General features: G+C 47.0%; 1 protein-coding gene across 5 annotated transcripts in view; it reads left to right on the top strand.

The window, feature by feature from the left end:
- The window catches only part of NMNAT2 (nicotinamide nucleotide adenylyltransferase 2), a 35,162-nt gene extending 10,266 nt beyond the window's left edge, over positions 1 to 24,896 (top strand). For all 5 annotated transcript variants that reach the window (XM_086842713.1, XM_086842716.1, XM_086842714.1 and 2 more), the window contains 10 exons: positions 16,478 to 16,566; positions 17,266 to 17,333; positions 18,025 to 18,103; positions 19,084 to 19,213; positions 19,854 to 19,934; positions 20,040 to 20,084; positions 20,871 to 20,947; positions 22,197 to 22,298; positions 22,521 to 22,588; positions 22,718 to 24,896. In XM_086842713.1, the coding sequence (XP_086698839.1) occupies positions 16,478 to 16,566; positions 17,266 to 17,333; positions 18,025 to 18,103; positions 19,084 to 19,213; positions 19,854 to 19,934; positions 20,040 to 20,084; positions 20,871 to 20,947; positions 22,197 to 22,298; positions 22,521 to 22,588; positions 22,718 to 22,820 (842 nt within the window). In that variant the 3' untranslated portion in view covers positions 22,821 to 24,896. The remainder of the gene's footprint in view (positions 1 to 16,477; positions 16,567 to 17,265; positions 17,334 to 18,024; positions 18,104 to 19,083; positions 19,214 to 19,853; positions 19,935 to 20,039; positions 20,085 to 20,870; positions 20,948 to 22,196; positions 22,299 to 22,520; positions 22,589 to 22,717) is intronic.
- The last annotated feature ends 377 nt before the right edge of the window (positions 24,897 to 25,273 follow it).

Below are 25,273 nucleotides of genomic sequence, written 5' to 3'. Positions count from 1 at the left end.
CTCCGCTATCGGGGACCGCGGCGGGGCCGGACGCTGTCCCCGGCGAGTGGTGCTGAAGGCGCCGCGGGCGGGGACCGCCCGGGCCTCCCGGACCTGTTCCCCATCCCTGGCAGCTGTCCCCAGTCCTTTAGGGCTGTCCCCCTCGGATGGCTGGGTTCCCCGCTCTGCACTCACGTTCTCATGCTCCCGCCTCCGCAGTCTCCGGGGTTGGTCCTGGCGATGTTTGTCCGCTGGTATTCGTCCTCGGTCTGTGAGACTGCAGCTGCTGCAGCACTTCCATTTCCTCTAGTCAGGGAGGAGATAGAGCCAAGCAGCCACAGCCAGGTACAAAAGTCAACAAAAATACAGACACTTAATGGAGATATTGGAGTAGTCAAACATTAGATTGATACTAGGTCGAAGGAATGGGAAACGTTTGTGTGAGATGATGCATATTACCAAGCGTCCCTGTAATGATATGGATGATGGGGATGCTAAAATCACTGCTACAGCCTGCTTAGGCAAGACAAGAGGGAGGGAAGGAGGGAGAGAGAATGGGAAGTCTCCATCAAAGGCAGTCTGACATGCCATAAATACTGTTTGGGTAAAGCTCAAAATGCCTGGAAAATCCCTATGCAAACAGTGTCTCACTTGGCTGGGGAGGAGTCCTGTGAGGGTGAAATGTCCACTGCAGACCACCTCGGAGTGCAGAGACAGGATTCATTCTTTATGTCTGATAGGAGATTTAAGGCTGGGAAGCAGATAATGAAGGTTTTGTGCTACCAGTGGAGAAGCATCCCTGGGGTTTCTAAAAGCTGTATATAAGTTTCTAAATACATAAACTATATAAAAATAATTGAAATCAGCTTGGGGTATTTCTGCATCGGACCTGTTTTTGTAGAACATAATGAATTGCACATCAGGTTAGAAAATTATGGTTTTCTAGATGCAAAGGATCACATTGTTATTCCATTTCATAAAAGCCAGCAAAATGTAGGCCTGGATATCAATATGCTTGAAATTTAAAAAAAAAAATCCTATTCCCTAAGTAAAAAGATCTTGCCAACAAGGATCAAGATGAACTATTTAAAAATAAAAACAATTACTAAATTAAATTACAGAGACTTTGTTGATGGAAGCAACCACTGATGAAAAAGACTTCTGTAATTCACATTTAGTCTCATTTTGATTAAGTAACACTAAAGATATCCATGCAGCCCTTATTCAGTGGACTAACAACAAGTAACAAAATGTATTTTAGAAAATAAGGATCACTGAGATATTAGTATGCAGTGTGTGTTCTTACAGACTCTCAATAAGATTTTCTTTTTGCTCAGTATTCTTTAGTATCTTTATCAAAGATGTGAAAAGATGTGAAAGAAAATCCCTGACAGTAAAAAGTGGCTATGACCCCAAAGTGAGCAGAACAGCAATTCCTGCTGGTAATGAGTCAGTTGTGCTGCCTGACTTGGTTGTTTGATAAAAAGGGCTTGTTCAAAAGCAAAGTCAAATGCAAAGTCATATGTCCAGAGAGGAAGAACACATGTCAAATATAAACAAAAGGCAAATGTCTTCTGCCAAACAGCAGTGGTGTCAAGGACTGTGGGGGGATTGTGCACAACCCACTGAACGCAAACTCTGTGTGGTCCTGTAAATAAAGCAGCAAATGTGATTCTTGTAGATATGAGCTGGGGAATAACAAGCAGAAGAAGAAAGGATGTATTATTTTTGTGTACAACACTAGCAAACCCCTTCTCTGAGGAATAGTGACAAGAATTACATTAGTTTTGGAAGCCAGGCTTTGTGGCAGGAGACTAAGGAGGCTCAGTTTAGATCCATCCTTAAATATGTTAAGGGGCATCTTGTTCTGCTTGGGGAAGGGATATGTGATATGTGATGAAAGTGGGAAACTTTATTCAGCAGAGTAAGTACTGGTGAGATGCTAAGAGTGGATCCTGCATCACTTCAAACTACAAATCTGTTGTGTAGGTTTGAGTGAAGGTAATCAAGTAATATGCGAAAGTACCTGGGTGCCTGATGGATTCTCTGTCACATGAAGGCTGTAAATGAACACTAAGACATCTTTCAGGAAGACAGCTTTTAGCTCAAATAGGGTGGCTTGGTATGGAAATTTTCTATGCATGCATCCTAGAGCTCCTGGAATATATAAAACTTGAGATACCTGATAGGAACAAATGAGACTTCCATGAGGAAAGGACACAGAATTTAGCTTCTAAATCCTTCATCATTTTTGTTTGAGGAACACTTCTCCCCAAGTCTAAAAGTGTAATCCTGTGAAGCCATAGGAATCTCAACCAAAATCTGTGTTACTCTTCTAGCTTTCCACTATAGAGTCCAAACAAAACAGTAATCTATCCTGTAAATTATGCATTTCAAACACCTGAATTTGGGAAAAAATATTGTCTTCATCATTCAGAAAAATATTTGGGCTTTGAGAAGCTAATATGAGGATTTTCTGCTTAACATAGAGAGAGACAATTTATCTCTTTAATATACAGCACTAAGTCAAAAGAAAGTACAATATTTGCTCACATATGTCATTGTAAACACACCATTGTATGTCAACCATCATTTTTCTCAGTGTAGATTTTACCATGTTTTATTCAAACCAAAACCCAACTTTTTCCCATAGAATTTTTGCCTGAATAGGAGATTGGTTAATTATGTGGAAGTCTCTTCTAGTGGGGGAAAGATTCTCATTGAGTTATTCTTTCCATCAGTCATATGAATTTAAGACTCATCACTATCATTGGGATTCCAGAAAGCTGGGATTTTTCTTGCAACCCCAAATCTGCAACTGCATTCCAGCACTGAACCTTGTGAGTAGCTGAACTTACTTCAATAGAGCTCCCCGCTTTGTCTGCCAGTTATAATTCTGGATCACTAGGGCTCCCCAAACGAGGCTGAATCATGTCTGTGTATACAAAATGAATATCATACATATAAATTAATACTTTGCCTAAGATATATAGAGTATGACAAAAAAGTAGGTGAGACACAGTCATGTACAGCCATCCCTACCAAGGGGTTGAGGCAAACACCCACATAGTCCTGAAAACACTCCAAGTTATTTGTGGTATCAGCTGTACTTTGAGAGGTGTTCTGAATCACAAATTTCAGTTGTGAAATTTCAGTTTCACAATTCTCAAGCTTTATGTGGCTATGAGAAAAAGTTTGGGATGTTACTGTGGTAGGGTGAAAAGATGGAAGGACAGAGAGGGCAAAGGTTGTTTCCAAAGCTTGACAAAAACATTGGTGGCCTTTAACCCAAAATTAAACTTTATCTATTAGCCTAAGAAGGTATTGAGAAGATAAAGCAGAGCCCAAGCAAAAAGTCTTAATAATTGAAGAAAAATAAGATTCAGAACAAAGTTCTGCATTAAAGCCACATGAAACCCCTACCACTGTTCGATGCAGGCAGTCTACCAGCTCACCTTGGCCAACACACACCAAACCCCAATATTGATGTACAAAACACTTGCTTACGGTGAGAGACTTCTCCAGGGTCAAGCTGTTCAGGTATAAGCAGTTTATTATATGGGTAAAGAGAGGGAGAGACCCGTGTCCACCACCAGCCTCAGCGAACATGTGGTCGTGGCGGGGGAGAGTGGAGCGGGGAGCGCAGGAGAAGAGAGGTTAAAGAGGGGGGAGGGAGGAATCAAGAGCAAAAGAGGCTTAGGCGAGAGGGGTAACAAGAGAGTGGGGAGAGAGAGTAGGGGAGCGAGGGGGAAACACCATAGTAAGAGTAAGAGTAAGAGTAAGAGTAAGAGTGAGTGAAGTTCCTGTTACAATTCAGTATGTCTTTCTATAATGAATATTCTAATTCCCAGGAACCAATCACTACGAGATACACCCACTAAAGAATTTACATATAGCCTATAGGAATTACTACATTACCATACAGTGTTACATTCCAAACTCTAAAAGCTTTACAAATTCCTCTCTTGCTGCTTGACCTTTGGATTCTCTATCAGCAGAAGGACATAGTTTCATCAACAGGGATTCTCCTTTAGCTGGCTAGGCTATTGTTCTTCGGATATTTATTAACTAGCACTCAGTATCCCATGACTCAAAGCTAGCTCTCATTTCTATTTCGATTCTAGGCTTCATATTTTCAGAATCTTTTGCTAAACAATCATATTCATAAAGTTTCCCTGTTTCATCCTCCCCAATACCCCAAGCAGTTCACTTTCATTTCTTGCCACCACTCAGTGGAGCACTGATCATGGGCCGCTGCTTAACCCTCCTGCCCTGCAGCCAGCTCAGGAGGGGAACCTCTGAGACCTCCCCGCACTCGCTTTGGATCTCAGGACAAAGCACTGGGATGCACTGAGTGGCACAGACACCCCGCAGTGGGATCTACTGTCTAAAGTGTATCTTTTCCATCTTGGCTTCCTTACAGTTTGCCTCCTCCTTCCTTCCCATGCAAGCGATGCCATCCACAGGACAAAAGCCAAGGCACCAATGTCAAAAGCAAAACCTAATCCATGCAGCTCTGCTTACACCCCAAAGCCCATGCTGGCACTTCCCCAGACAATGAGCTTGTGCTTGCTTTGACAATTAAGTCACTTCCCTATGTGGCCCCAGCTCAGGGAGCCCTAATTACAACTGTGTCCAGAGCTTGAAAATCAAAAGGCAGCTCTGTAGTGGTAGAAAGCAAATATTTTCAATTAAACAAATATAGTTTGTTTTGAAGATGGTCTTGTGTAAAATTCTGGGACTAAAGGCATCACCAGATGCACCAGATGAACCAGGTCAGAGGCTCCAAGTTCTCTGTCATGATATTTCAGGGTTGGAGACAGAGCCAACAAATAGCTGGATTTGGAAGGAAGGTGCTGAGAGTAGTTTCTTTGTAGGTTCTGCAGTGGAAAGGGCTTTTATTGTCCTGTGGATATGTGAGAATTGGAGGATTGTTCTGATGATTTCTTTAAACTGAAATGAGGATTTTGGTGGGGTGAAATGATATCTGGTTGATCAGTGTGCTGTATTTTGATATTGATTTTTTTCCCTCTATTTTCTTTTACTCATTTTTCTTCAAATGTAAAAGAAAAGGCCCCTCTGGAATTGCCCACACCCCCTATTTTTGCATTTTACACTTCTATTTTTCTTGCCTTTTAAGGTTCTCAAATTATTCATAATCCATTATTTTCATGTGCAAACTTCTAGCTTCCTTCACAAAGCCTTGCTCATCAACCACAGTTTTATTTCTGCCCAGGTCTAAGAACAGCTTCATCTCTAGTGATTGGATGACCCTTCAATTCCCCTTTCCAGTTCTTATAAGCCTGCAGAAAGCAGAGCTTCACTGGGACCTCCCTGCTCTTGCAAAGGAAGATTTCAGCCTTCCTTCCACCCTTCTGGATGCATGGTGCCCACAGGTCCAGCAATGTGGAGTCTGGGGTCCATAGGGATGTTCAGAGCTGGTCTCAGAGGCAGCAGGTTGAGTAACCCCCTCCCAAAAATGGGACATTAATCTGACTCAGTCACAGGTACTTGGCTTTTTTTTACAACTATTTTTTGAGTATTATGAAGCACTTGAAGGCAAACAGATGATTCTAATCAAATCTGTATCATCTGCATCTATTCAGACTGCCTCATCTCCTGTATGGGGATTTATGGGGTGATGGGTTGCTCCAGGTCAGCTTCTTTGGGAGGATGAGATTTGTGAGATGTCATTTAGATGTGGCCCTCTCATAGGGAGTTTTGGTTCCTCAGATATTATAAACCTGTTTGACTGTGGAGTTTCCCCACTTACCTCATTTCAAACAGTGCCCAGGACCTGGATGTGTCACTGCTTGTAAATAGCCTGAATCCTGAAAATCAGCAAATCTCCACTATCCTTCCCATTTTGTCTAATTAGATTTTCCTTCAGTCCTGTGTGCATCAGTTATTGAAGAGAGTTAATATCCCAACCAACAGCTGGGTAAAAACCATTTCTGGTGGAAAACAATGAAAGGGGGCTGCTATCAAACATAAAACCTTCTTGCTTGGTTCTTAGGAAAACTTGAGCAATTAAAAATCTCAGCAGGCTGCTCTTTCATTATCCACTGCAATACTTGTAGAGGAGCAGCAGTGAAGGCTGCTGGATCCCATAGCAAGGGATTTGAGATGAAAGGATGGAGTTGACTAAGTAAAGAGGGATGAAAAGGCAGGAGCTGAGGCTTTTGATAATGATGTATTGTTTTAATATCCTGAAGTTCAAGAATCACTTTTTCTTATTTTATTGAGATGATTGAACTGCAGAGCAGTTTAATGAGAGCATCGCTGCCTGGGACAGAGCTGGGAGAAATGCTTGAGTAGCATGACAGCATCACCCTTTCCCCTTTGCTTAAATAAGAATATACTGGCAAATATCCAGAAGCAAAATTCCTTCCCCCTCCATCTAACAAAAGCTTGTCAGGAGCTCGAGAGAGACTTTGCTCTGCTGTGTGCAACAGCAGTAAGAAGTGCAGGCCCCTGTGAGGCTGCCTCCTGGTTCCATTTCATCCTCAGCTGAAATCTGAATGCATAATTAGCTGGAGGGATCGATTGAAGGAGTGGGTGGTGTAAAGGGGCTCTCGGAGGACTTGTGGGACAGGGAGAGGATGGCTGAGCACTGGCCTGGCTCTGTACAGCATTGGAGCTCAGCAGCACCATCAGAGCATAGTGGGAATGACTTGACTGGGACAGAGCCAAGACAGATATTGCTTAAAACACTCGAGGTGATGTATTGGACACAGGGAACTGCGGCATCCCTGCTCATCCCTCTGTAACACAGCAGAGGAACTTCCACTGACATCCAAGCTGCTGAAATCACAGCAAACAGCTTGAAAGGTTTTCTCGGTACAAGGGGTCTAGGAAGGTAAGTTGTGCCTAGCATCAAGTGCCCCTGGCTCAGCATGGCAGCGACACCTGTTAGCCCAGCCCTGGTGCCATGCTGGCTGGCAACACACCTCCATGCCCAGCACTTGCCCCAAACACACTGAAACTGCAGATACTTGGGTGGTGGGGTAGTGTGCTGGGAAGACAAAGCAACACTGGCAGGACTGCAGGACTCATGGCTCTTCTGGGGACTGTTATATGTTAGTTGATGTCACTGCACCCCATACAGACTCGTTTCTCACAGCCTTTTCATCATCTTAAGCATCTTCTCTTCATGACCCAGAGTGAGGAGGAGTTTTCCTGAGCACAAAACCAAGACTAAACTCCATCAATAACTATTCAGGAATTCTTTTAAAACATTTATAAGCTCTTAAATATTTGACAGTATTTATTACGGTCTCTGAGACATCACATTGGCTCTATGATAATGCCACCTCCCAAAATGTGCCACGTACCTTCTTTTACTTCCACTGACTATAAACAAACCTGTCAGTGAGAAATCCAGTCCTACAACCTTATTCAAGAAAGAAACAGAGGCTCTGCTTCTATTTAAAAACCATTTGCACTCACTGTGATGCTCTCATCTCCCGCACTGTCTTCTCTAATGCTCTTTAGCTTCAGCCTGTACAATGCCAAGGGTATCAATTAGCTGCATGCTGAACACCTGCAGCCCACACTTCTCATGTAACCTTGGGCAGCTCATTTAACTGTTTGAGTGGTGCAGTGGGGGAGCCACATCCTTTTGCTGCCAGGCTGCTGTGGGTAGGGTACCACAGTGATGGGGGCCAAGGGTAGAAGTGGGTCATGACTATGATGATCTTTGTGCATCTGTGCAGCAACCGGCCCAAAATGGGCATCCTCACCTCTGCACACCTTGGTTTCCAAAATCCCTTCTGGCAGCAATGCTGGGGGTCTGCAAGAGGTCCTTTGAGCCAAGGAGTCCACCTGTGTTGAAGTATAACACAAGTACCTCCAACCTCAACCCTAACCTCAACCTATACCTGGGACCAGGGAGCCAAAAGCATCTATGGGAAGACCCAAACATCTCTAAAGACTGAAAAATCAGCATAAGATAGAGACAAAGCCAGGGCACCTCTGGATTTTGACATGAACATGCCCTCTCTGGTATTAATAAGCCCTCAATCCAAGCACTTCCATGATGCCATCAGTTCCCAGCCAAGCAGGGATAGATTTTTGGGATGCCCTGTGTGGAGAAAGTCAATAGTGCCCATCACAACCCTGAAAATAAACCAGGGCCAAGGCACAAGCTCTCATTCCACTGAAACACTGTTGTTAGAAAAGGCAACCTGGCTCAGAAACACTTTTTTTCCTCTCCTTTTTAAGCATCAACTAGTTTTCTTCAGTAAGCCTGAACCACTGGATGTATCTTGGTTATAGTGGCAGAAATTTGCTAAATCAGTATTTGGGAAAACAGAAGCCTAGGTTCTTTGGAAATACGCATTTTCAAAAGCCGCTGTAGGGCTTGCCTCAGGAGATTAACTGAGATAAGTCTGTTTCAGGGCTGAAATAGTGAGCACAGGCAGAGGAGGTCCCCATGGGGTGGGTGGAGAACCCATCTCTGAGCCAGGCAAGGAAGAACTTGCACAGCCCCTGCTACACAATGGTTTCTATTTTCACTGAAAATCCAACAGCCCCAAACTGATTTTAAGCCTTCCCTGAGGAGATGACATTTCTCTGTGGTTCATTGGCAAGGGAAAGCAGAAAATCCACTTTTCCCAGGACAAGCTGGGTTGGGGATGCTTAAACACATAACTATGCTTCTGGTGCCTTTGCTTTGTGCACAGACATGGTTCATGTTTCTTTTTGCAGAAAATGGGGTCTTGAGAATGGGTCTGCAAAGAGGGAGGTTTTCGCTGATACACAGCTGCAGTAATGGGAATGTGACATCCCTCTGGTGTCACCTTGAGTCTGAAATCTTACCATGGTTCTGTCAACCCATGCCCTCACCAGCATGCCCCCAACCTTTCTGCCTCTCTGTAGGTGGGATGTTTTCTGACTGCACAGTCCTGGTTCAGCCAACCAACACAGATCCCAAACAAGGTCAGCATCTACTTTGCCAGCAAAGGCAAGCCACAGGTCACACACGGGTCATTTCCATGTGAAGGCAGCCAAAGAGTAGCAAAGAGCTGCTGAGCAAAGGCTCCTCATTTTTGCTACATGGGGAATTGAGAACCATAAATCCTCTGCTCCCAGTAGGATTGTGGTCTTGCCACGTGTCAGCCCAAAGGAGCACCACAACACATGCCAGGACATAAAAAGCACTGCTTTTGATAGACTACTGTCCTAGTTTAGGGCAGAACGGACAGACACCACAGTCCAGGAGCAGGATGTGGGGGAGTGATGTTTTCTTTCAACACAAACTGCACGTTTCTTCTTCCCCCCTCTTTGCTCTCCGAGCCAGTCTTAAAGGTGTGGAACTTTATATATAACATAAACAAGGCAACTGGGGATACCGGTATCATAAAGTCACCCCAGGACAACTACACAGCTTGGAAATAAAAACAAATAGAGTACTTCCACAGGGAAATTAGGGCACTGGAAAACAAATGTGGAAATCTGTTCAAATTTTATTTCCCCTTCATTTTTTTTTTTTAAAAGGCAGTGTGTGACACCATTTTCTGACTGAGATGGGGACTGGGACCTCTCCAGGGATGTACATTAAGGTGCCTGTCCTATTTTGGATGTTCTATCCACATTTTGATAAAAGTGACATATAAAACCATGGCAGAATAGTGAAAATCTTGTCTTTTTCTGCTACCCTTTTGCTGTGTGACTCTGTCCATGGGCCCAGGATAACAAAAATCACTTCAAATTGGAGCAGTTTGGACTATATGGAATACCCTCTTATTTGTTTACCAAACATTTTTGCTCTGGATATTTAGACTCTCATCAAAGTTGATATACAACCACAAAATGCCATAGATATGTGCCAGATTCACACCACAAATTGATGTTGCTTTACTGTGAGTGGCATGTTACATCACCTTACACCAGCTGGAAAGCCATTAGCCTCAAAAATCCCAGAGGAGAGACAGATTTCAGCCAAAGTAGCTCTGACTGTTTTCTCCCAGCTCAGCAATAGTTAACTGCCCTAGTTTGTGCTTAAATAGATCCTGACATTCAGAGGGGCATTTTACACCAAGTGCTGGCAAATCCACATTTTGTCACATTTCTCCCTAAAAACAAGGAAAATACTACACTGGAAGAGAAAAACTCTCCCCCCTCAACCATGATACACATGGACAGCTCTTGCTGATTTGTCGGGTGACAGTTAATGCACCAGACAGGGAAAGGTACATGACCTTTCACTTTCCACTTCAATATCACACATACAGAAAATCATCTTACCTAGAGATGCTGAATCCTTCTCCAAGGGCTTCTAAGCAAGTTGTTTCAGTGCTGTTCTGCAGAAGAGAGCTCAAAAAACCTTCTTTAGGTGAAGGCCTCTTCTTCATCCATTTTCAGAATCACAAAATGATTTGGAAGAGACCGTAGAGATTGTCTTGTTACAACTCCCTGCCTTGGGCAGGGATACCATTGCCTAGAGCAGGATGCTCCAAGCCCCATCCAACTACCTGATGAGAGTTGTTTTTACCTCATTAGATGCTTTCCCTTACCTCTTTAGCCCAAAGACCTCTATGATACCCAGGTAGTAGCCCTGGGTGTTGAAAACCTTGTGGAGGCATTTAACATGTCCACCCACTCAGCTGCCCACACCTCAGGTGAGATCCAGCATGGTGTTGAGAATGTTTCTACTTTCCCTGCAATACCACAGTAGAGATGTCCAAGCAGTAAGTTATATTGCTTCTTTGTAGAAGTGGAGAGAGTGGCAGCACTGTACTGATCACCCGTCTGACAGAAAAGTAGGTTCAGTCCCTGCCTGGAGGAGCTGGTGGCACTTCAACTCAAGAAGCAGCTCCCTGTACTTCTCATGTTGCTCACCAGCAAGAGGCATTGCATGCTCCCTCCCACTCCATTGTAGCAGGATTAGCAGCTACAGGAGGGAAAAGCATCTTGGCCTGGGTTGTTTTGCCATGCTTTTCCTCAGATGCTCCTCATCTCAGTTTTGGAAAACAGGTGTCTGCTAGGGAGCACAGGAGCCTCCCCTGGAATGAAAATTTTGAAATCAAGGGGCTCTCAGGCAGAGATCTGGGGATAGGAATAACAGTTCTTTACTAGTATGTATAATGAGGCACTCAAACAACAATAACTACAGCATTAACAACAAAACAGAACCAGGGACCCTGTGACAGTCCTCTTGGCCAAGACTGGAAAGGATGGAGGAGAGGCTTTGCTTCACAAACCCCCTCGGGCGGGCAGTCCTGGTGCTCCTGCAGGGCTCTGAGGAACACTCAGCTGGAATGGCAGGGATGAGTTGAGATCCTGGGCTGGTGGATGAGGTGTATCAGCAGCTCCACGGTGGTGCCTGGCACTGCCACACGTACAGGCAGGACAGGGGGTGCGAGACGCACCAACAAGAAGGAGAAGAAGAAGCAGCAGCTCCGTCTGGGTGATGGTGAATTCCCTTCCCTCCGCAGCAACAGCTCCCAGCAAAGTGTGCTTCTCTGAAACTGAAGAAGCCAGCAAAACTGTCCCCGCCCTCCCATTTTCTTGCCCCCTTCCCCCCTGGCCCCAGCCAGACTCTTGTGTTTCTCGAGCACCCACCAAGTACCAGCAGTCAGGTTTTCCCCGCAACTAATGGGTAAAAATTCCACAGGTGAGTCAGAACTAAAAGGACACCCAACCCCCAACACTCCGTTTCAAGGTCTAGGACTTGGGAGCTCTTCCTCCTGGACTCCTGTGTAACTTCTCAGACCCTTGCAATACTTCACTCCTAATAAAAGAGGGAAAAATAGGATGTCTTCAGTTTCAGTTATATCAAATAGGTTGTCCCTCTACAGCTTCATGGAAGAAACCCAGATTCCCTGGGACCAGCCAGGTCCCCTGCCTAGGCCCCATCTAGCTGGGGCTCCAGGAAGTGCTCTGCTATTTTTAGGTCAGCTTACTGCGACTCAGTCTCCTACTTTTATTATTCTTCGTTAGTCTGTTTGTTTTAAACAACTAGTTTCACCTTTCTGCTTGAAGCCAGGCGTGGTCAACAGATGGCGGCAGCATGAGTATCATTAGTCATCCCTTGTGTGACTTTGAGTTGGACACTAGTGAGAACCTGAGTGGGCTGGCAAGGTCAAGTCCTGCAGAATCACCTCTCAGGGTGGCTTACACAGCCTCCACTTCCACCACAAATCTTGAGGCACTTGATGGCCAGTGCTTTTTCTGCATTTATGAAAAGTGGATGAAACTAATGTGCAGCAACACCTGAAGCCCTTCCAATATTTGTTATTTCCGCTGTTCCTGGGTACAGCTATGGACTAGTGGGGTGGGGGAAATTGTAACAGAGCAATTACCTCAGAGATTAAAATCTTAATGGGATTTTTCTACCAACCAAAATTCTCCTGGGAATCTGACTGAAATTGTCTAAGAGGCACTGATCATGAGGTAGGACAGGCTATTTGAGTCACTGGGATCTCCCCAGGCTTGCCTTGGGAAGGGTCAATCCCATGGTAAAGAATTGGTCTCCTGCTTCTTCCCAAAGAAGAGACTTCTCTTGAAGAGCAGCCAGGGCTTGCTCTAGTAGAAATGTCTCTTCTGGGAGCCCAGGGAGAGGAGATGCCAATAGTTCCCTCACCTCTAACCAAGATCTAACTGTGGGTGAAGATACTGGTTGGGACCCAGAACAAGGCTCTGGGGTAAGCAGGAGAGCTGGGCTCTGGGAGAAGGACACCTGTGATGAATTCATCCCTGATTTGGCATTCAGAGTACTTTCAAAAAATTATATCTATGTCTATATCTATATCTATATCTATATCTATATCTATATCTATATCTATATCTATATCTATATCTATATCTATATCTCATCTATATCATCTATATCATCTATATCATCTATATCATCTATATCTATATCTATATCTTTATCTTTATCTATATCTATCCATATATATATATACATATACATATACATATACATATACATATACATATACATCATTCAGTTAGACTGAGAGTAACTGCTGGGTCCTTGCCCACACTGAGCTCTGGACCATTTAGGTCCTGCGAGTGCTGCTAGCTTAAGAATAAAGCAAAGTGTGCTGGCAAATCTAGGTCACTGTCCTGCAGAAGAAGGGATTTTAGACAGTGGGAAAGTGCCTCCCTTGCCCTTGGCACCTAACTGGCCATGTCCCACCTCCTGTCCAAGGATGTCAGAGGACATATTGCTCAAAATAAAAATAAGACACTTGGGAAATGGTTTTGCCTTCTCCATCACCTGTGGCTGCACAACTTCACTGTCACAACTCTCAGGGACGTGCAATGAAGGCTGTGCAAAGCTTTCTTGCCTCCCTACTATCTTGTGTGTGTTTTCGGAGAGCTGGCACAGTGTGAGCAGTCCCCAGTGGGGAGAAGGGCATAAATCAGAGCTGGTCTGTGGCTTTATTCTGTAAGAAAAAAAGAAAATAGAAAAAAAGGAAGTCTTAAGGGTGCCAATGAACCAGGTACAAAGGCAAAGAAAATACAATTTGTAATTACACCTTGAAAAATTGAACGTGAGGAATATCAAAGATTTCATTAACGCAAATTTAGGTGATGGAGCAGTGCCAGAGGAGCCCAAACATTGTGATTAAATATACTCAGTGAGAACCTCCAAAAAGAAACATCTCTTAAATAAGGACTGATTTTTTATTGGGGAAGTGTGATGCTATTTTTTCACTCAAACTGGACAAAACCATCACTTTTCAGTTTTGTAGCCCTGGAGCATATCCTCTGATTGGTCTTTCTGTACCATCATCTCTTAGGAAAGCAGCAGAGATGAAAATACTTGAAGTGCATTTTCATGGCAGGCGAGCAAAGCTGGGTTAGGAAAGTGAGAGTGTGGGACCAGTGCTTGGGATGGGTCTAGGTGTCACCCCTGTCCCTTCCCTCCCCAACACAGCAAGGCTCTTGTCATCCAGAAACCTCTTTTCTGGATGGTGAGGTTGGGCCCCCACCCAGCTCCCTCAGCCTCTCCTGGTGCTTCACACCCTTCCCCAGCACTGTTCCCTTCTCTGGACACACTACAGGAGCTCAGTGTCTTTCTTGTGCCATCCTGAAGCCATGGTGCCCCTGTCCCAAATCCTCTGCCACCATCCCAGCAGTAAGGGCAGGTGCTCCTGTCACTATGCCAGCCCTACCAGTGACACAGCTCCTCTCCCAACAGGATTTGATGTGTTATTTAAGAAAATGCAGTGATTTTAAAGGCTTTTGTTTTGAAGTGGATAGGTGTGAAGGACTGGCTTAGCTGATGGTTGTACGAACAAACAAGACTGCAGAGTTTCCTAATCAGCACAACCCTACAGGCAAACAATGTGCTCTTCACCAAAGCCAAGTGAGAACAGACCAGTATGGAATGTGAAAGGGTGCTCTGCAAATCGTGGGCAAGACGGAACCAGGAGGCAGGTCTTCCCATTCTCTACACCGTACTGCTGCTTCTTAGCCTACATTTACTCAAATACTTTCCTTGCAGGAATCTACTTGTCAATAAATGTGCTATTTTTTCCATGTATATTTAAATGAAATGTGGTGTTTCTGAGGTAGACAACAAGCTCTTGGAAATGCAGATCCCAACTTAGAAAGCAGCCTCATTTTTACAGATTTCTCTAAAGATTGTGCAGGTTAAAACCCGAATGAGCAGTTTTGATGGCAATACAGAGCAGCAGCACCCTTCTCCTGCCAGCAGCAGAGCCTTCCCTGAGTGCTGCAAGGCCATCAGCAACCCCTCAGTTCCATGCCATGAGCAATGACACCTTCCACTAGAGAAGACTACTCCAAGCATAGCCTACCTGGCCTTAGACATTTCCAAGGATGAGGTGTCCAAAACTTCTCTGAGCATCCTGTGCCAGTGCCTGTTTTCTGCAGAGGAAATGTTTTATTAAGACAGGAGTTAGTGGTGGATATTTGGTGTGATTCTTGGAAGCTGGAGCTGAGAAGACATGCCAGCAGCATGGGTCACATTGCTTGAAGGTGTGGAGATGGTGCCAGGCTGTTTAAATACAGACCTTGAGATACTGGTAGCCAGGAAAAATCTTTGGCTTTTGCCACCAAGAACTCAAGGCAAATTAATACCATCAGCCATTCTTGAGAGCTTGAAGCAGAGCTTACATGCAAAGAGTTCATGTCCTCTGAAAGATGAACTTTATAAGGGGGCCATATGTGAAGATAGACAGATCAGTGTTTTTAATCTTCTTTTGACAAGGAAAATCAAGTCAGGGAAAATTAAGAAATAATGAAAGGATGTGTTCATTTAAAATGCAATGTCATCTTTTTTGTCAAGGAATTTCCTTTTTATTTTAATTCTCATTTTAAATTGCATTATGACATAAAGGTAAACAGTGATCCATCGATCTTCACTTCTCCCTGCCTGTGCAAAAAAGCCAAACCTAAGCATGCTGTGTTTTGCTGCATGTGCTCTCATGGGATTTTGAGGGCAGGAAGGGTAATTTTGGTGCATCCAATTCAGGCAATCACGTTTTACTCCCTGCACCAATCAAATTATTTAAGCCCACTTTTCCCTCTCTGGAGGCTTGTGTGTCCAAGGCAGAAGAGCTGGGAAGGCAGCCAGAGTGAGGATTTCAGGTGAGTCTGAGGAAGAGGCTGTATTGAGGCTGGCGAATTTCCCACAAGTTGTCACAGAGACCTGAGTCTGCTCAATGCCCTTGGGGGGGAAAAAAGGTCCATGGCAATTATATTTCCTTAATTTATTTTAACTGACAGTAATGGATAATATTCCCTAGAAGAAATTTCAAAATTTGGAGAAAAGAAAATTTTTGCCCAAGTGACTTAGAATTCTGGAATGGTTTGGGTTGAAAGGGACCTTAAGGCTCATCCTCTTCCAGTTCCTGCCATGGGAAGGGAAATGTTCCACTAACCCAGGTTGCTTCAAGCCCCATCTAACCTGGCCTTGTACACTTCCATGGGTGTGGCAGCCACTGCCCCACTGGGAACACTTGCCCTTCAGGAAGGACCTCTCACCATTCCCCAGGGCAGTGCTGGACACTGAATTCAGTGTCTGAAGGATGTGATGCAGTGACATCCTGGGATGCCTGATGGATCCTGAAATCACCACCTAAGTTTCAGAAATGCTCCTTTTATTTACAAATCAAAAATATTTTACAGATCCTCCAGCTGAAGAAAAAATGATCTTTCTAAAGGCTTGTCAATCTTTTCTGCCTTTTTGCTTTTACCTTCCCTATCTTCTTTTCCCTTGCTACTGTCTCAATAGCTGGGGTAGATATGTAGGAGACAAGGTGGGTTGGGCAATTTGTCACCAGCATTTTTATCCTCAAATGCCACCTTTAGGAAATACCTGCCCAAAACTGAACATCTCTTAGCATAGTTGGGACATGGGTAGCACATGGTGTTGACACAAGCCAGGGAGGGGTGTAATAGCTGTGCAGCTGTGGAGGGACTGGTTGGCCCATGGCTCGTTTCTGCCGTGGTGTTGCAGGGCTCAGTAGGTCCTGCTAAATTCCCCTTCACCCTTTTCCTTGTCCTCTCCCTCCAGAACGGGCCCGGGATTACCTGCACAAGACTGGACGCTTCATTGTCATTGGTGGCATCGTCTCACCTGTGCACGACTCCTATGGGAAAACGGTGGGTCATCCCCATTTCCTCTTTCTGCCTCCTGTGTGAGATGGCATCTCTGAAATTAGGGCTGAGAACTGGGCAGCACAGCCTGACCTGTGGTTCCTTCACAGCCCTCTTCTGCCTGGGGCAGCTCCTGACCTTGGGAAAGTCTTGGAGAGAGGGGAGAAGATGAAACCTCTTGCTCTTCAGATAAACACTGCAGTGAGACCCTAAACTGAGCCAAAGTACTAGACAGCAAAGAGAAACATTCCCACCCAAAACAGTGGTGGTGATACCTTAAATGAGGGTTGGTGGGGGGGTTGAATTATTTCAAAGCCAATTGAGTTTTTTTGGAGGATATTGAAATTATGCAAATAAGTGACCTTTAGAGTCACTTGTCAAATTAGATGTGGTGAGCTCACTTATCTCCTGAAAGCTGGAGGAATTTCATCAAGAAACCACCCCCTCAGATTGGCCCCGTTGGAGCACAGTTCTGGGAGCGGTAGTGCTGAGCTCTCCACCCAAGAACGTCGCCAGAGTTGAGCCCAACAGAGCCTCCTCCCCTCCAGCAAACAGGAGCTTAAATAAACTTCTGTGGGCTGGAAGGAATCCTTCTGGCCTGTCTCACATGAGTGAACCTGATGTTCTTCCTCAGAAAGGTTTGCAAGCCCAGGCTGATCAGAGCACAAGGCCTCATAACTGTTCTTCCTTTACCTTCTCATGCAGGGGCTAGTTTCTAGCCGGCACCGCTTGACCATGTGCCAGCTGGCTGTGCAGTCCTCCGACTGGATCAGGTGGGTGGCAGAGCTGGCACCTGCCATGGCACCAGCAACCCCTGCCCTTTCCCTGCACCATGGGGGAAAAGTCCTGCATGCAGAGTAGAGATGCCACCAGCTGGTAGAGCTCCAGGATTAATTTTCTTCCAGCCCAAGCTTGACTAAAAATAAGAGACCTCTTCCCCTCCCAATCTGGCAGAGAACAGACAAGGAGGGTTACACTACCCTTCAAGGGAGCCCTCAAGATCTGGGAAGTCGTATGAGCCCCTCACTAAGCCTGTGGTGTCTGGGTGATACCCAAAGTCACTTAGCTCACTCCAGCCTTGTGCACCTTCCCTGTCCACATATGTAGCACCAGCCTGCAGATTTTCACCTTCCCAGCACTGCCATGTGGCACATGGTGGTTGAAGTGACACCAGAAGCATCTTGGGCTGCCCTCAGAAAGAGGGTTATGGCACACATAGTCGCATCCAAGCCAAACAAAAGCTGGTTAGTTGGGTGCCAAGCACGGAGAGATGCCCAGACACACATTCAGGTCTCCAGAGCTGTAAGGGATGCTGTGTAGAAGAGCTGGAGGAAGGACGTGGCCCATGCTAGGGCTGAGGCATCAGTAATGGCTGCTCATGGCACTGCTGGCCAACCAAGTGGGGAGGAAGTAGCATGGGCAGGAGTGGCCATGAGCGACACTGTTGCCTTGTTCTTCTGGCAGGGTTGATCCCTGGGAGTGCTACCAGGACACCTGGCAGACCACCTGCAGTGTGCTGGAGCACCACCGTGACCTGATGAAGGTGAGGCAGCCCCTACGCCATGGGTGCACCAGGGTGAGGGCATGGGGAGAATGTAGGGGTGGGAGTGCACCCAATCAAAATACAACAGAGATTGACAGTGAGAAAACTTAGAGGAACACAGTGAAATCCTGACCTGGAAGGGGTTAGACCTTATCACAGCTGCTTTGAGGTCTGGGCCCTGGTGGTGGAAGGAAATGGAGCCCTCCAGCTGGAGCCAGCAGCCATCCTGAACCCAGGAACACCAGGAGGGCAGCAGGGCTTAAGGCAGAGTAAAAGCAAGGGTGGGCATAAACCACGTAGTTACACCCCCTTTCCTCCTCCCAAAGGGAGGGAGGAGTGGATGGGCCTCCCAGTTCACCAGCTGAGCCAGAACTACTGTATGAACCTAACAGAGAGATTTTACAGGAAAATTCAGCATCTGGGAAGTCCCCAGGGAATACAACCCCAGGAGGAAAAGTTAGAGGTAGGCCTGAAAGCCAAGGAGGAAGGTGCCTGTGGGTGACCTACACAGGTAGCAGAGCTGCTGGTACTCTCAGATATAGGAAGAAAATTAAAGATAGGAAATGGATGAAAGAGCATTGTACATGGACAACCCAGACAGGAGGCACAGGAGTAGCATTAGCCAGCAGTATGTTCAGTGTATCCTGGGACTGTGGTGTTGAAGCCAGGGAGTTGCTGGTGATACCTTCCTTCTCGTGCAGGGATGGGTGGAGGAGAAGAGGACCTGTTTGCTCCTTGCTAGCCCACACAAAAAAGGTGATACCACCTTAAACACGAGTCATTATCCACAGGGTCCTGAAAGCCCCAGGCCCATTTGGTGAGGTCAGATGGGACTGGGGACCCTGAAGTGAGCTCGGACATACCTGTCATGAAAGATGACCTTGAACCAGGGGTGCAGAGGCTTGTTACAGGGTCAGAAGGATTTTGCGAGGGTGCTGGGGTGAAGACACTGTTCCAACTACATCCTTCCCTGATTACAGAGAGTGACTGGCTGCATCCTCTCCAATGTCAACACACCCTCCATCACCCCTGTGATTGGCCAGCCCCAGAATGAGTCCTCACAAAGCATCTACCAGAACAACAACAACATCTCCAGCAAGCCCACCGCAGGTAGGTGGCAGTGCTGTAGGGAAGAGAGGGATGACTACTTACTGACTACGTCCCACTCAGGGCTGCCAAATATTAGAACATTAGAATAAGGTGATCCATCACCTTATTTTTGGACAGGTGTCTTACGAGTCTTGGTGCATCAGGTCTAGGATGGGGCAAGGGTGTGATGCAAGGGTGTGATGCAAGAGTCAGCATCCAGCACAGCAAGGGCAGAAGCCAAGAACAGCTTAAGATGGCTACGAAATCTCCCTGGACTTCAGCTGGATGATGTCTAGGCAGTGAGACCAGCAAAAGGAAAGGCTACCTGGTACCAAGGGATGAACTGGCAGGAGAGATGATGTAGTGGGATTCCCTATAAGACAAGAGGGATGTGAACCATAAAGGTATTAGCTGAAAAGAGGGAACATTACTTAAATCCCATTAAAATGGATATCTCATGATTTTCTTCATGATTTTAGCTGTATAGCTGGTCCCTTCAAGACACAGGGGAGCGCTCTTGGGAGTTAAGACTGTAAGAAGAGGTGCTGGGAGATGCACACCCAGGCACAAGAGCATTTTGCAGAACCAGGGTGGCTGAAGCACTTGGATGGGTTAATTGCACAACCTCTCTCTCCCATTAATTTTCCTTCTTCCCCTTTAGCAAAAATCTTGGGGAAAGTGGGAGAAAGCCTGAGCCGGATTTGCTGTGTTCGCCCACCCATGGAGAGCTTCACCTTTGTGGGTATGTAGAGGAAAGGTCCAGCTTCACCTCTAGAGATCTGCTCCCCACCCTTCCTCCCTCTTCGAGGCTGAGCATCAGCACCTCTCTTTTGCTGCCCTTTCTCAGATGAAAATGCCAACTTGGGGACAGTGATGAGATATGAAGAAATTGGTGAGTACACAGCCCGTATCCACATTGCTCCCATTCCTTTGGGCCAGCACTGCATGACTTGGGAGCATCTGCATGACATCTCTGGCTGATACAGGATCATCTCAACTTGGTGCCAGCTACTGGGGCTCAGGAATGTAACAGAAACACCTCTAACTGGGCTGAGCCTAATCCTGTTGACAGACAACTGCCTGAAATAAGGGACCATGCAATGGGGACATAGCTCCTGGCACTGACACAGACCTGCCATGGCATCCTGTCCTGAGAGTCCCCTCAGGTGCCATGAAAATTGGCCTCCCATGGTGGTATCACCCCATCCCCACATTCCCTGCAGAGCTTCACACAGCAGGAGAGATTTTGGCTGCCTTACCAGCCATGGTGCTCCTTGTTCTAAAGACTTTTAAGGGTTTTAGCCCTGCCGGACATCACCCAGAGCTCTGCATGGGGAGCTTGTTGGTGGTTTTGAGACTCTTTTCATGTAAAGCCTGGCACTACAGTCATCCTGGCATTAACACCATGCAGAGCCTAAAGGTTTTGGCTACCTGGAAATGCCAAACAAGGAGGCATTTTCCCATGCAGCCACTTCTTCTCACTCCTCCGGGAGTTTTATAGCTTTTGTCTGGCAGCTGTGCAAATAATCTTTATGGGCCTGTCAGAGCAGAAGACTCCTTCCCATAGCACAATTTTCTGGCTGAGCTGCAAAGCCAACCCTCAAAGTTGGGGGAGGGAGGTGGTCCCTGCTCAGCCCCTTGTGCTCCCACCTCTGAGCTTTTCTCCTCTCTTTTCCAGAGCTTCGTATCTTGCTGCTTTGTGGCAGTGACCTGCTGGAGTCCTTCTGCATCCCTGGCCTCTGGAATGAGGCAGATGTGAGTCACCAGTGTCAGGCACCCCTCCATGTTCCTCCTTCTCTGCTTCCCACAGCCAGTGCTCCTGGGAGTCCCAGGTCCCTTGGGATGACAGGAGCAGTGCCCACCATCTCCACTGCCTCCTCCATCCCAACCCTGACTGTCGTCTCCCCTACGCATTTCCACAGGGCTTCTACGGTCCCAAGCCCTGTAGCCTGTTTACTGTTCATGCAGAGGATGTCATCTGGGGTGGCAGGGTAGGCCCATCCTAAGGCATTTCCAAAGGCTCTGCTCTACTCCTTGTCCCTTGGAAGGAGCCAGTATCAACTAGATGCCAGCTCCAGTAGAGTGAGGTATGCAAGTAGGAAATAAGGTATTTATAGGAGTGGTCCAGATGGTGGGAATTAAACATATTATAACCAAATCAACATCTTTCACTGTTGGCCCTTGCTGGAAGAAGTCATATTTTCATGGGAAAACATCAGCTTTGGAGAGGGGCTGGGCTACTGACCCACCAGCTGCTCCTGGCAGTTGGAGCCATGCTGGCTATGAGGCCTCCCCTGATTCCTCACTGAAAACAGTCAGTCAACACAAACCTCCCTCCTAGAACTTCGTAGCCTTCAAAAGTCAGTTACCATATCTTCAATCTCTAACTTTGAAGGCATCAAAGGTATCTCCTTTAAAGGGCTGGAAAAACTGAAATGAGACAAGCCCTGGAGCCCAGGACAAAGGATGCAGAAATGACATCAAAGCACAGGCAGAAGATGCGTTCTTCAGCAGCACCTCCTCATGGGCTCCTACTGGCCAAATTTGCTGACACAAAGCTCTTTTGGACGAATCTGATTTGTCTCAGCTGAGAATGGTGTGAGCACTATGACTGGTCCCCAAGCTTTAGTGAATTTGGCCAAACAACCTTGGAAGAACCATCCTCCCAGACCTCTGTCAGGACTAATGCATTCATCCTGCTCATGAACCCTTCCAGCGAGGCAGAGGTCACATTCACCTTGGGCAACCTCTTCTACCACAAGTTCTCCTCAAAGCCTGCCTTACAACATCTAATAGGATTTAACCCTATGCCTTTTATTTGATCTTCTGCCAACCACTTGCCTTCCTAATTCCATGTTTCTGCCAAAGGCTGTTGCCTCAAAATCACTTGCCATTTCCCTCCAGACCATGGTCCAGTTTTCATGGGGCAGGGTGGGGTTGGCAGACAGTGGCAGGTTTTGCATGGGGTGGCTATAAAGCTCTCCACACTTTGTTTTGCTCCCAGATGGAGGTGATTGTTGGGGAGTTTGGGATCGTGGTGGTGCCCCGGGATGGAGCAGACCCTGAACAAATCATGAACCACTCCTCCATACTGCGCAAGTACAAAGTGAGTGGGTGGATGCACCTGTGGCATGCGAAGGCTTTGAGAGGACTCACAGTCTCTCTTCTCCCAGGGGGACACTTTTGTCGTGGGACACAATGTATCAGGGTCAGGTACTCTCAGCTGATGGGTGGGATGAGCAATGGGTCACCACACAGCAGAGTGGGGAGGCTGGAGGGAAAGATATCTGCTTTCAGGACATCCCTTCACGCCTGTATTCCTCTGCAGAACAACATCCTGGTGGTGAAGGACGACTCAAACCACCCCATGTCAGTTGTCAGCTCCACCAAAAGCAGGTGGGTGAAGCAGGGCTACTCCCACTACAGAGTGGGGAGCAGGGTGCCCCCAGCCAGCCTCTGCATTTGCAGGGGCAGCTGACCCACCCAAATGGGCTCTGACAGCTTTCTCTCTCTCCATGCTCTCAGACTGGCCCTGCAGCATGGGGACGGACATGTCGTGGATTACCTCTGCCAGCCTGTCATTGACTACATCCTCAAGAGCCAGCTCTACATCAATGCATCTGGCTAAGTGCCCGAGATCTTGCAGCGAGACAGCTCTCATGTCCTGCCTGCCTACAGCTCTCCATCACTCTTTTCTCTCTCTCAGTCCTTGTCTCCATTTCTCTCCCCACCCCATGGCCTCCTGCCCATGTCTGCCTCTCACCCCCAGCACCAATGCTCTGTTGTGCAGCCATGTCTAGGGAATGGTTTGGTCTCTTTTTCTGGGGTACTGCCCTGCCCTGTGTGCATGGGGAGGGAGGAAGGGCTGGTCAGGGAGCAACATGCTCCATGTGCTCCAGCATGTCCCTGGGAAATGGTCCCCTTAGTCCATCTTCCCAGCATGCTCAGAGCAGGGGCTGCCTGTTCTGCATCATCTAACACAACTTAAGCTAAATAAATCTGGGTGGATTTTTTTTATTAAGTATCTTTAGTGTGAGCCCTTTGGGCCTCTCAATACAGTGACCAACCAAACCCTGGTTGGCAGCAGGCAGTTACAACACAACCAGCTTGGTGCCCAACAGCAGGGGAACCTCCTCAGGCCAGCCATGAGAAAACCCAGCTAACAAAATCCTCCTATCCCTGAAAAGTCATGGAGAGGGCATTTCTGAAGGGGAGAAGAGACCTTGGTAAGCACTGCGGCCAAAGCATTATGGGGAGAATGTCATGTCTCATCTTCCAGCTGCAAGAACTCAAGCCACTCCCTAGGCAAGTGAAGTTGGTGTGGTGTTCTACTCTTACCCAGTGTCAGAGGCATCCCACACCACCTAGAAAGGGATCTGCCGTTTATGGGGTCAAGAAATTGGACAGAAGATACAGGTGATGAGCCAAAGCCTCTGGTGAGAGTTTGCCCCAAACCCAGATGTGTCCATGTCCATCCTCTACCTTCCGGATCTCCATTTCTGCTCCATCCATCTTCTCCCACCACTCCCACTCTCTTCCTCTCCTTGAAGAGTTCATTAAATGCATGATAACCTTCCCCTCCCAAACCAGCCATGGCTACTTTGCACATTTCTTGGGACAAGCCAGACTCCTGCTCCTGCCTGTGATGCCCCCTGATGCCAGGGATGAACCCTAGTGGAGATGCTTACAGTAAAAGCAGGACAGGTAACGTGGTGTGGAGCAGTTATTGAAGCCTTGTCGAGAGGAGGGTTGCTGGAACAGGGCCTTGTCCTGATGATCACCCCTAGGGCACAAGAACCCTGAACAGCTGATGGGGAAAGTCACAGCCATGAGGAAGGTTTAGCCCTCACCTTCTCTTCTTTCCTCCCTGTAAACTTGTATCACTTTGGGTAGAGTCCTTCTGCTTGTGGCTGAGAGTCCTCCATGGCCTTTCAAGGGAATATGTGACATTTATTTTGTCCCTTAAAAGCCTACAAAGGGTCACAAGTAGCTCTCAGGCAAGCTCCAAAGGTGGTACTTTGTGCTAAATTTGGTGACCTGCTGGGTGCTGCTGGCATCCCTGGAACAGCAAGCTGCTTTGGATAAACAAGGAAACCCACAGGGTCCTTGCAGCAGACAGGATTTTAAGAACACTAGTTCAAGGAGCAGAAGCACAGCCCTTCCCAGAAGGACAGAAGTGATGCAACTGACCCAAAGGCCAGAAGAGGTCTTTCCTTGTCAGGGATTTCCCTCTGCATGGAGACATTTGTTTGGGAACTGTTCTACCTTTGGCAGTGTAACCCCATTTGGCAGCATCAGCTCTGGTATCTCCGGGTGGTTGAGTATGTATCCCATTGGATGAGAAGATACGGATATGCCAAAACAGAGGTGGTGAGTGTGTGTGGGGACTCTGCCCCAGGGAGGCCTTCAGCCAGTCTGAGCTAGTCACCACCACCACCCCACTGAGCTCCCTTAATGGTGACACCTCATTCTGAGACACCCAGTGTATGGCAGCCACTCGCTGGACTCCTCTCTGCCTGCTGTTCTCACATGTTCTGTTTGTCAGTTTCCCTTCCCTCTCTACCCCAACACACAAGTTATCCCAGACAGCAGCCCCCGCCCCTTGTCAGTTGTGCCCTGTGTTTCTTAGCTCCAAACCAGAGAAACAGTGCGTTTTCCCCAAGGAAAGAAAAGGGAAGAAAAAGGAAAGGAAAGGGAAGAAAAAGGAAAGGAAAGGAAAGGAAAGGAAAGGAAAGGAAAGGAAAGGGAAAGGGAAAGGGAAAGGGAAAGGGAAAGGGAAAGGGAAAGGGAAAGGGAAAGGGAAAGGGAAAGGGAAAGGGAAAGGGAAAGGGAAAGGGAAAGGGAAAGGGAAAGGGAAAGGGAAAGGGAAAGGGAAAGGGAAAGGGAAAGGGAAAGGGAAAGGGAAAGGGAAAGGGAAAGGGAGGGGAGGGGAGGGGAGTGAGGAGAGGGGAGGGGAGGGGAGGGGAGGGGAGGGGAGGGGAGGGGAGGGGAGGGGAGGGGAGGGGAGGGGAGGGGAGGGGAGGGGAGGGGAGGGGAGGGGAGGGGAGGGGAGGGGAGGGGAGGGGAGGGGAGGGGAGGGGA

Source organism: Cyanistes caeruleus, chromosome 9 (assembly GCF_971803275.1).
Source record: "Cyanistes caeruleus chromosome 9, bCyaCae1.hap1.1, whole genome shotgun sequence".
Classification (NCBI taxonomy): Eukaryota; Metazoa; Chordata; class Aves; order Passeriformes; family Paridae; genus Cyanistes; species Cyanistes caeruleus.
The sequence above is the reverse complement of the archived record's forward strand: the minus strand, read 5'-3'. Positions and strand labels throughout refer to the sequence as shown.